This window comes from Mustela putorius, unplaced genomic scaffold (genome assembly GCF_011764305.1).
Source record: "Mustela putorius furo isolate JIRA1106 unplaced genomic scaffold, ASM1176430v1.1 tig00003858_pilon_pilon_pilon, whole genome shotgun sequence".
NCBI classification, from domain to species: domain Eukaryota; kingdom Metazoa; phylum Chordata; class Mammalia; order Carnivora; family Mustelidae; genus Mustela; species Mustela putorius.
The window spans coordinates 6,204,671-6,216,807 of NW_025422010.1; the positions used below are offsets into that span (position 1 = coordinate 6,204,671).

General features: G+C 36.9%; 1 protein-coding gene across 5 annotated transcripts in view; it reads left to right on the top strand.

Moving 5' to 3' along the window:
• Positions 1-12,137, top strand: part of PTPN2 (protein tyrosine phosphatase non-receptor type 2) — an 86,809-nt gene that overhangs the window by 34,279 nt on the left and 40,393 nt on the right. For 4 of the 5 annotated variants that reach the window (XM_004742672.3, XM_004742673.3, XM_004742670.3 and 1 more), the window contains exon 3: positions 8,193-8,293. In XM_004742672.3, coding sequence (XP_004742729.1) covers positions 8,193-8,293 — 101 coding nt within the window. Of the gene's footprint in view, positions 1-8,192; positions 8,294-10,281; positions 10,381-12,137 lie in introns of those variants that run through there. The other variant, XM_045065352.1, reaches the window with a different exon arrangement.

Genomic DNA, 12,137 nt, shown 5'->3' on the forward strand with positions numbered 1-12,137 from the left:
TTTTAAGTTCCTGTGCATTTTTAAGACGAAATAGGACTTTTCTTCTTTTTTTTTTTTTTTTAAGATTTTATTTATTTATTTGACAGAGAGAAATCACAAGTAGATAGAGAGGCAGGCAGAGAGAGAGAGAGAGGGAAGCAGGCTCCCTGCTGAGAGCCCGATGCGGGATTCGATCCCAGGACCCTGAGATCATGACCTGAGCCGAAGGCAGTGGCTTAACCCACTGAGCCACCCAGGCGCCCGAAATAGGACTTTTCAAAGAGCTTTGTATTAGATGCTTTTAGGATATTAAGTGAGGGTCATTCATTAAAAATAATTAAGAAGGGTTGGTCTAGTCTAGCCAGCTCATCTTAAAAGAAAACTGGGACTAGTGACCTCTGGTTACCACAGCGTGTGGTGTCTCACTGGATGCTAATTCTGTTTCTCAAGGAGCAGGTTACTCTTTTTTTTAATAAATCACAGCTGTGTCTGTGGTCACCCTGGTTGGTAGAGCCAGGACAGACACCGGAATCTACATTTTTAGGCCCCTTTAGCCTTCCCTCACCGGCTTTCTTTCCTCTGCCAGAGTTCCAGGTATCTACCGTGAAAAGCTCTGGAGGTGTCTGAGCTCTTTGTTTTTTGCTGAATTAGGTCACTTTTCTAGTCAGTTAACATAATCTTTTCTCCCGTGTTGGTTTCAGAATGGTTTAGTAGTGATTTGCCTTTCGGGGCGCCTGGGTGGCTTGGCTGCTTAAGTGTCTGCCTTTGGCTCAGGGTCCTGGAATTGAGCCTGCGTGGGGCTCCCTGCTCACTGGGGAGTCTGCTTTTCCCTCTCCCTCCCCACTGCTCACCCTCTCTCTCTCTCTCAAATAAATAAAGCCTTAAAAAAAAAAAAGTGATTTGTTATTCTAACAAAATTCTACCATAGTTTAATTTGAATATGAAAATTTTCTGGAATTTATTGTTTCAACAGTGCTTGAACACTTGCCAACCTAAATTGTTTAGGACTCTCTTCTAGGTAAACACTAAAAAGATGGAAGTACAAACTCTTTTTCTCTGTGTTGAATTTATGAGGTGAGACTAATGAATCAATACAGATTTTCTTGATTCTCCTGAACCTAAACTGCCGGCTGCTTCTCTTCCCTTTGTTTGCGTAGCTCAAGTTCCATTAGTTGTGTCCCTCAGACACACCGCCTTAAGGTATTTACTCTGTGCTTGGAACACTCTTAACCAAAATAGTCATTTGATTGACCTCCTCCAAGTCTTTGCTTGAATGTCACTGTCTCAGTGAGGCCCACCCTGCCCACCCCATTTAGAATTGCAACCTGTCCCACTCCCAACATGACTGTTCCCCTTCACACTACTTCTTCCCCTCATTTGTTACTGTGTAAAATATTATTTACGTGGTAGTTTTGCTTATTGCTATCTCCCTCTCTGAGAAGGTGAGCTCCACAAGGGTATGGTGCGTCCTTAGTAGTACTTAGAACAGTCCTCGAATGGAAATATTTTAATAAATATTTGGTCTACTTTGTTTCTGTGGTATCCCATGGACTTCTGGTTGTAGGGAAAGTACTTTTCCCCCAACTCCCTCTACCTTCCATGTTTTAGGCTCTGTCTTTCCTTAAAGGAAAGATTCTGAGTTTCAAGGAAAATGATGAGGTGCTTACTGATAAATTGAAATTCGGTATGTCTCATTTTATACAAACTATTAAAGAGGAAAGATGTCCATGTTCCAAAGTACGTTAATGGATTAATTGATTTTACACATTTTTAAAGGGTACTTCCCAGGTGTGCTTTTCATTGCAGGGACTCTTAGGAATAGATTAAAGATCTATTTTCAGTTTGGAGATGTGTGAAAGCTGGATTTACTCAATTAACATTGTGTCCTAGCAAGTTTAGGAACTGAAAATCTTGATGGACTAAAAGATTGAAATCACAGATAGTCAACCTAGTGTTTGAAAAAGATTGAGCTTTCTGGATGTTTCTAGAACAATACCTGCTTGGTTCGCAAATTGGTGATGATGTGTACCTGGGACATGCTTCCTTGTAACTCTCTGCATTTCTTCCACTGTTTGGTTCTGTCCTCGTCTCTTGATTAAACTGTCAGTGCCTCAGTGTGTTAAGTTATCTTCCTTTTATTGCAGTCTATGTTCCCTAGTGCTGGTAGTTATTTTCTTGGAATCGAATGTGCTTGTTTCAGTCCTCTAGAGAGCTTCATTGAGGTAGCCTATGCCTGGAGCACAGCACACAAGGCTCTTCAGAGTCTGGCCTCAGCATGTTTTGGGACTTCTTCAGGCTTTTTCAGTTTTTGGTCCTTCATGATATACCAGTCCCTTTTACTCCTTTGTGTGTATGTGCTCCTTCTTCATCTTTGTAATGAAGCCTGCCCATCTCCCTCAGCCTCCTCAGGCATCAGTTGGTCACCTTTCTTTCCACAATACATAGTCCAATAAAGGTGGTACTAGGAATTACTACTTAGTAGAATTTTTTTCTTTTTTCTAACTTAAAAAAAAATTTTTTAAGCTCAGTGTGGGGCATGAACTCATGACCCTGAGATGAAGACCTGAGTGAGCTGAGATCAGGAGTCGGTTACACAACCAACTGAGCCACCCAGGCACTCCTAGAATTTTTTCTTTTAAAAAGCTTTAAATAAATTGTGTGTTATTTTTATGTTATTGTTGCTGGCTTCTAAAATACATTTGATGATGCATACAATTAAAATTGTATATAAAGTTGTTGAAGGATTTAAATGTGAAGAAGGGACCTTTATGGTGGGGGTTCCCTCAGAGAGGCTGTTTAGAGCATAGTCTAGGTCTTCATGAAAGAGGTTTGTGTGACAGATGAAGATGGAAGTTGTTAGCCAACTTGGACATATCAGACAACGTAGTGTGGGAAATATGTAGTCTTTCTTTTTTTTTTTTTTAAAGAGAGATTTTATTTATTTATTTGACGGAGATCACAAGTAGGCAGAGAAAGAGGAAGGGAATCAGACTTCCCACTGAGCAGAGAGCCCAATGCGGTGCTCCGTCTCAGGACCCCGGGATCATGACCTGAGCCCAAGGCAGAGACTTTAACCCACTGAGCCACCCAGGCGCCCCAATATGTAGTCTCTTAAGTCATACAACCTAGTTTGAATTTTCTCTTGTGCTTCTCTAGTGTGTATATGGTAATGACTTGATGTTCTGAGTGTCAGTAAAATGAGCATGATAATGTCAACTTCATAGAGTTGTGAAGATTGTTGCAGAAATTTTGCAAGGTGTGTCATACAGTACCTGACACATTCTAGGCACTGCATTCTATAGTGGTTGTAGTTGGTTATGTCATTAATAAAGGAACTATTCACCAAATTGAGTTTTATTTTCAAAAGAAACAATTGAAATGTCAATGTGTTTACTAAGGTGTGTGTTTCTTCATTATTATGGTAGTGCATGTATGGTGACTTGGATTTTAGTTCTAGCTTTGCTTTTGGCTTGTTGCTTGATTCAAGAGAGAATATTAATATTTATGCCTCAAATATTTAACTTGCAGAGTCAAAGAGGGTCAACATATCTATGAAATGCTTTGCATTCTTACAGGGAGGTAACATATAAAATATAGATATTAGTCTTTGAAAACTTGTGGTTTCCCTCTGGTTGAGAACAGAAGAATTAGAGGTGAAAGTCTTTCACTGCTGTACTAATGGAACTGGTCTTCTCCTTGCCCAGTTGATGATAATGATTATGTATCTCTGCCTTGGTGTAACCTAGGAGGATGGTTATGAGTGTGAATCCTTTTTCCTGTTTGACCTGGAAAACTTTTCAAAAAGGAGATCTTCTTACAATAATGATAAAAGGTGAACCAGTGAAGGGGGTAAGGGGTGATTTAAAAAAAAGCTTATTGTGACATTATTGAAAGAGGAAGCTAATCTGTATTGTCAGCTCAGGCCACAACTAGCACGTCATTTCTTGACAGATGAAACCATTTCTCAGAAAACATACTGTTTGAGGGTGGGAGGTGAAGGGAATATTCATCAGAAGTTTGCTCAATGTTTATCCAATTTACAAGCTACAATTCTATTGGATATTGCGTTTCTTCATTCATTTGGTGACAAGAATTAAGAACAGATGTGCCCCCATTTAAAATATATATATATATATATATATGTACATATATACATTCTTGATAGTTCAGCTTTTGGTATTACTAGATGTTGAGAAATAAGATTTCCTGTGATTACTTTTGGGTATCTCATGTAGCATAGTTTGAACTGTCTTCATTTTTCTCCCTTTTCTGAATTTTTTTAAAAATAGGAAAGAGGGGGGTGCCTGGGTGGCTCAGTGGGTTAAGCCTCTGCCTTCAGCTCAGGTCATGATCTCAGGGTCCAGGGACAGAGCTCGGTAGGGAGCCTGCTTCCCTTCCTCTCTCTCTGCCTGCCTCTCTGCCTACTAGTGATCTCTGTCTGTCAAATAAATAAATAAAATCTTCCAAAAAAAAAAAAATTAGGAAAGAGGGAGATAACCATATCCTTACTTAGAATGATGGTAAAGTACTGGGGGCTTTGGGACTTAATACTCAGAGCCCAGGGGTTATGGGACTCTTTAATAATCTCATTTCAGAGGTTTCTGGGCAGAATAAACTCTGGCAGAGGAGAAAGCATTTAACTTTCCAGTGTTTGTATGTTTTATTTTTTTATACTAATTCAGAAGTCAGAACTCTGTTTTGAAATGAACACTTCACAGGTTTTGGGCTGACTGATAGTAATAGGGCAGAGAGAAAGGGGACGTTTGACTCCCAGGTTGTGAGGGGACGTGTGTCTGCTCTCACAGATATTTTAAGCCATACATGAAGTGATGATTCCTAATTGGAGACAAGCCATTGTCTGTAATCTTTACTAGAGAATATAAATCATAAAGTCACAATTTCTCATAAAAAGGCTTTGATAGTTTCACTTCCTGAAATGTACTGTATAGTTACTAAGTTACTATCTTTGTAGATAGTTTTAACATGTTATATTTTAGTTAACACTAGAAACTCTCTTTTTTCCCCTGTGGAATCAGAATGTTAAATATGGTTTAAAGTTTTTATTAATCTTCTTAATAAAGCAGAAGAATTAAAATAAATTTCTGATAATGTGGATGAATTTCAGAGTTTTGTTTCTAATTAGTCGTGAGATGAAAATATAGGTTCAACCAACATCTGTAGCCAGTTCTAAGTAGCTAGAGAGTTTTCCCAAGGAGTACCTTCATTTTTCGGTCTTAATCTGCTGGCAAAATTTAAAAATTTTTTCCTGAGAAAATTCTCAGTGTTCCTTTGCTTTTGTTGACTGTATAAATAAATGTGAAAGGGAAGCAAGCCCACCATTTCGGGGCCAGACTCTGTAGGACCCTGGGTGTCTTTTAAGTAACACTCGGCTCCCTTTGGTCAGTCACTGGGGCTCCAGGAAATGTGTTTGTGCTTTTACCACTGTGTGATTCGGTGTTTTCAATGTATTGGAGTGACTGCTGGTGTAGATTTTAAAGCTAGCGGGAAAATAACTGAATTCTAGTTCAAGGTCCTGAGGGCAAGGGTATAAACTGCCAAAGGTTTTTCTCTGGGGTTCTTTTCTGCAGAACATCGGAGGCCACCTGTAAGATAACTCCATTCCCAGCGCCCTGGAGAGGAACTTTCCTGGTTTTTATGGATTCTTGCTTCTGTTGGGCAAATTGCTTTTCTCACTTGTGCAATAGATAGGATTAACCTTTGGGGTTTGGGTTCTTTCTGTGATTACAACATGAGGAAATACATTCCTTTGGTATTCTATTCTAGTGGAACACGAATTTTAGGGATGGTGTGGCATTCTACAAGGGGACATTCTCCTGCTTTATCAGTGTTATCTAGGAGATATATGGCCTTTGTTTTGCTAATTAGGTAGCTGACCTTTTTTTACCAGCTCTCGTAATTTAACTGTTAAAGGGTGATTAAGCTGTTAAAAAAAAAAAGGTGACTGTTTAAAAAAAAAAAGTGCTTGCTGACATCATCTTTCCGAGAACACTAGTATAAGTGATTTACTATAACAAGATCTTAGTTTTTCCTGTTGGCAAATGACATGTAATATTTACAGAGGTCTTGGGTTCAGTCCAGCAGAAACATCTCAGATAAATTGATGTGTGAAACTGTAGCCATTTACCATTTTCTTTCAAATGGAGATAATGTAAACAGGTTTTGTTTTAAGTTTAAAAAATGGGGGGAAAAAGGATATTTAGTATAAATTTCCTTCAGGAAAGCAGTTTAAATTGAAGGTATTCTCCAGAGTTAAAAATCCAATGTGTTCAGTTTATAATTCGGTTACATTCTTCTGCCAGTTGTGTATTTAGGATACTAAGCCAGTGTTAACTGTGTTATTACACATGTACTTTCTCTCCCTGAGAAAACGTCTCCTTTTTCATCAAAATAACAAGGTAAAGTTTTGTAGTCTACATATTTAAATTAGCATAAATTCTAAATCTGTGAGATTTTTACTTTTTTTAACCATAAAGCATGATTTTTAATGGCTTCATTAAAGTAATACATCTTTCATGTATACTGTAATTGTTGTACATTTTGGAAATTTGTGTTATTTCCCCTTTTGTGTGTTACTATTAATCCCTGTGTCTGTCTCTGGCTATATGCGTTGGTTTCATTCGCAGAAATGGGAACCTTGGATTTTGAAGGATTTATACCTGTTACTCTAAACGAGGCATCTGAAAGTTATAGTTTCATCTAGTGCTTACTAAGGGGCTAGATATGGACTTGACAGCACTGGGAATTACCATTAAAAAAAAAAAAAACTTTGCCAAAAATCTTGAAATTAAAAAAAGGTTATCTTTTCATTTTAATTTGCATTTCTTTAATAGATTAAATAAATGTTTTTCAAATTTATTAGTCTTTTGTGTATTGTCCTTGTTCACTTTTTAAAAACAGAGGTCTCTCATTTCTTACTGATAGGTAGTCTTCATAACTTAATGCTTTGGTTGTATTTTGGGGTTTTTTTTTATGAGCATTCATGACATTTTCTTAATTTTGAGGCAGGTTTTTAAAAAATTGATGTGTAGTGGACATACAATATTATATTATTTTCAGGTGTACAATATAATGATGCAATGTTTATATGCATTCTGAAATGCTTACTATAATAAGTGTAATTACCATCTGTTGTCATAGAAAAGTTATTAGAATATGATTGACTATATTCCCTATGCTGTACTTTTCATGCAGGGAATTTACTTTTAACCAGAAGTTTGTAACTCTTAATCCCCTTCTCCTGTTTTGCTCATCTTCCCACCCTCCTACTCTCTGACAGCCACTGGTTTTGTTCTCTGGGTTTATGCATCTGTTTTTGTTTTATTTTTTTAGATTCCACATATAAGTGAAGTCATATGGTCTTTTTTTTTTTTTTTTCTGCCTGACTTATTTCAATTGGTATAATACCCTGTAGGATCATCCATGTTGTTGAAGATGGTGACATTTTTACTCTTAAACGCTAGAAATATATCTAAGCTAGATCTGTTTATCTGTTTGTCCTGTAAAGAATTAGAATATTCCAGGTCGCGTGGCTGGCCCAGTCAGCAGAGCATGCAACTCCTATTAATCTTGGGTTTGTGAATTCCAGCCCCATATTGGGCATGGGGCCTACTTAAAAAAAAGAAGAAGAAGAAAGAAAGAAAAAGAATTAGAATATTCCGTCTGTATTTTAAAATCTTTAACACTTAATTTACACATAATTAAGTACTGAAAATTATTTAAATATAGTTGAATGCAGATCAGTTGAATGAAGAAAATGAACTGTAGCTACCATGGAAATCCAATCTTTTTTTTTGGAAATCCAGTCTTACCTATCTGAGGCCATTTTGGATTTTTTTGTAGGTAGACCTATCAGTTCTTAGGCACCAAGACTCTAAGTGAATCTTTTACTTTTAGGACGGTAGGTGCTTTATTTCTGTTACTATATTTTACTCTTTGGTCAATTTTTCTGTTACAGTAGCTAACCTACTACAAACAAAAGCATTTCCAGTACCACAGTAACAAACAACAAGTTTCATTTTTATACTTCCTTCATAAAAAAGAGAATAATTTAGGACTTGACTCAACTCTCCTCTGATGCTAGTTTATTTTTCTTTGTTTCTTCTATCATTTAAAAAGTACCCAGAACATTACTATTAAAGTAAAAAAGAAGTGAGAAGTTTGAACTGACAATTGCTTATCATTCTCTGTTTCAGATGATCACAGTCGTGTTAAGCTGCAAAATGCTGAAAATGATTATATAAATGCCAGTTTAGTTGATATAGAAGAGGCGCAAAGGAGTTACATCTTAACACAGGCAAGTGATGGGATGTCAAGCAAATGCCTTGCAGTGCAGTTACTGTGGTTGGTCTGCTTCGAAACATAGCTAAAAGGATGTCTTTACTTCTTTTGGAAATGAAATGCCATTTCAGTTTTTTCTGTCATTTTGTAGTAAAATGTAGGTATCTCAGTATTTTGCAGGTATGTATGTGAACATGAAATTAAAGTTATTTTTAAAAAGGAAATTTCTTTAATGAATGGCTTACACTAGTTCTTTTAAGGCAAATTATCTTCCTTGCTTTATACTGATACAAAATGTTTGTTAATGTTTTGTTAAGTTCTCTTCACCTAATCTCTATCATAACCAAAAGCCCTTCTCAACCCCTTTCTCTGGCATGCGTTTTCAAAGAATATGAACATGCCTTTGATGATGTCTGGCCTTTGCTCAGAGTGAGGGTAGTAAGACCAGGTGCCCAGAATATTGGCTGGAAGGCCAGAAAGCGTGAGGGTTCCTTGTGGCATTCTGCCCAGTTGCTTCTTGGCACATTGGCCACACCCATATTCCAGCACTAGTACTCTTTCATTGTTTGAAAATAGAAATTATTTTGGTTTATCTACACCAGCTACTCTTTATCAAATGACAAGAGACTTAATGAGTAGTGTTGTTATATCCCCCAGTTAATGATTTTTAAATTCAAAAGATAAGCTATATGTTCATAATATTTGAGTTGAGTCAGAATAACCTGTTATTGAAAGAGACAACAGTTTCATATAGTAAAAAGATATTCTACTGGACGGTTTCTGATTGACAGGAAATGAAAAATAATTACTTCATTTTACTTAAAGTAGGTGCTATATGTTAAAAAAGAGAGAGAAAGAGAAACTATTTTAAAAAATGGCAAGAACATAAAATCACAGTTCAAGGAAGAATATAAGGGTAAACAATATACCTGTGAAAAGATATGTAATTTTTCTAGTCATTAAGGAATATCATTTTAAATCAGTGGCCACCTCTCATTTTTTACCAGTGAAAATGGCAGAGATTTAAAAGTTTATAATACTCAGTAGTTAAATATGTACAGACATAAAGATAAATGTGAAGGTGTTTATTGAACTTAGTTTTAATAGCACAGGACCAGAAATAATAGGACAAATAATCTGTGAGGGATTGGCTAAATAAATTACACATACAGCATTAATATTGGTTATTTCTAAGAATTAGGAATAATCAAACTTTATTGTTTTCTGCCTTTTTGTAATATTCGGAGTTTTTCTTGTGAGGATTTATGACATTTTTAATAAACTCGTTTTTTAGAATTTCAGCTTCCCTTCTGTTTGAAAAAAACCTATCCTGTTCAAATATAGGAAAGAATAATTACCCTAGATCCCTCCCCACTTCTTTCTCTCTCTCTCTCTCTCTCTCCCTTTTCCCCCAGTCTTGTATATTTGTTCTTTTTTTCTCATCATAATCCTAAATTTTTTAGGTCCTTCTCAGGTTTCTGATTTAGGAGTTTATTCCCCCCCTTTCAGTCTACATCTGAGACTTCGACTCACGGAAACTGTGTGTTCAATGTTTGTATCTTAAGAGAATATAGACACTGGATTCACAGCATCTGTACCCAAATCCTGTCCAACTACTTCATTAGGCATTCATTAATCTGACAAAGATTTATTGAGTATCTACTGTGTGGTAGGCATTATTTAAATAAAACGGGCAGTGGGGCACCTGAGTAGCTCAGTCAGTTAAGCATCTGACTCTTGATTTCAGCTCAGGTCCTGATCTCAGGATCCTGAGATCCAGCTCCATGTTGGGCTCCATGCTGAGCATGGCATCTGCTTGAGATTCTCTTTTTTCCCTCTCCAACTGCCCCACCCCCCCTCTTAAAATCTTTTTAAAAAATTAAATAGACGTTAAATAAAACCTTGTTAGGAACTTTATTTTACATCATAGTAGGAAATAAAATTAGTAACAGCTAGCAATTTTGTAACCTTATTGTATACTTTGTGTGTTTTGTATAATTTAAGGTTCAAAATAACTCTCTCTGGTAAACACTGGTATTATGCACGAGGAATTATCTAAAGAGACCAGGAACATTAAACAACTTTACCAAGCCCATGCAACAAGTGAGTGAAGCCAGATTTGAAGTCCCTTTGGCTCCATGGGTCATATTCTTAATCATTCAGCTCTCCTACCATAAGATTACTGTGTGACTTTGGACAAGCTACCTAACTCCCCAAGCCTAAGTCTACCTATATTATCTCTGAAACAGTGCTAAGAGAAATTTTTATAGTTCCTGATACTGTGGTAAGCCCTCCATGGATTATTTGTTGTGGCACGTGTTACTGCTTTTTATTATTAGTAGTAATAGTAGTAGTAATAGTCCTCTTATAAAATATTGTAAATCCCATCGTAATAAAGAAAAATGCCTACAAATTGTGTTTAAGTGCCCTGTATCTATTGGACTGTGTTGTGTGTCCTGATAGAGTTCCCACATTTAGAGCTGGAGGACTCGGAAGGCTGTCTTTAGCTTTTTTATTCTTTCCTGAATTTTCCCCCTATATATTCCAGGTCTTCACTGGATATTTTTATCCAGATGACTCATTTACATCACAAATTCTGTATTTTCTACATCTAACTCTTCTTTTTCTTTTTCTTTCTTTTTTTCTTTTTTTAAACCAAGCCAGCTCCCTTCCTGTTTTTCCCACATAGGTGAAAGCTATGCTCACCTTCTACCAAATCCTAATGCAATTGCTTTTTAATTTATTTCCTTGCTACCAGTCCCTCCCTTCCTAACCTGTCTTTTTAGCAGTGCCTCCAGAGTTATTTTTGTAACATACAAATCTGATCATATCACTTTACTTCTTAAAAAGTTTGGTGACTGTTTCCTGCATTCGACCCTCCACACTCTACAGGTGCGGTTTCCTACTGCATACTTACCTATACTTTGCCCTCATTGATTCCTTTTCTCTCCCAAATGTACCCTATACTTGCACGTGCCTTGTCTTATTCTTGGAATGGACCCTGGCTTGCTCCCTGTCCTTCTATGATGCCTCCCAGTATTAGTTCTTCCTCATTTTTAAGGCTCTATTGTACCGTCCTCCCTACTTGGGAAGATCTGATGGTTTACCCCTCGCTCTGGTGGTGCTTGATATGTTTCAGTTCGTAGAACAAGGACTCCTCCTTGCCTCTTAGAAAGCTCTTTGAAGGCTGGGGATATTTTATAGGACACAAAACTAGAGATGCTAAATGTTTGTTAAAACCTTAGCTATTCTAATTGTCGTTTGTTGCTTCTTTTTGTCACCTTTTTCCTCTGAAAAAAAAAATTTTTTTTTAAAAGATTTTATTTATTTGACAGAGAGAGACACAGTGAGAGAGCTAACACAGGCAGGGGGAGTGGGAGAGGGAGAAGCCGGCTTCCCATCTGCTTCAGGGAGCCTGCTGCGGGGCTCGATCCCAGGACCCTGGAACCATGACCTAAGCTAAGGACAGATGCTTAATTGATCGAGCCACCCAGGCACTGGTCCTCTGAATTTTTAAAATAAAAAAAAATTTATATATATACACACACACACACACACACACACACACACACATATAATCATTCCTTGCTGTAAATCTCCACTTCACAACAAACAAACAATAAAAACTGTTAGTATTGCTTGTAGGTGGAAGAGCTGAGAAATAACCCACACTACGACCTTAGAACCACTGACAGAATGTGTTTTGTGTTTCCATATGTATACACACTAATGAGTGATTTCTCTGCTGAATGGATAGATCCATTTTTCTAAATGAAAGAAAAGGCATTCATTTTAACTGGTGATTTTCTCACTTCATTTTGTTTTAGAAGTAGATCAAGTAATAGATAATATCCATTGAG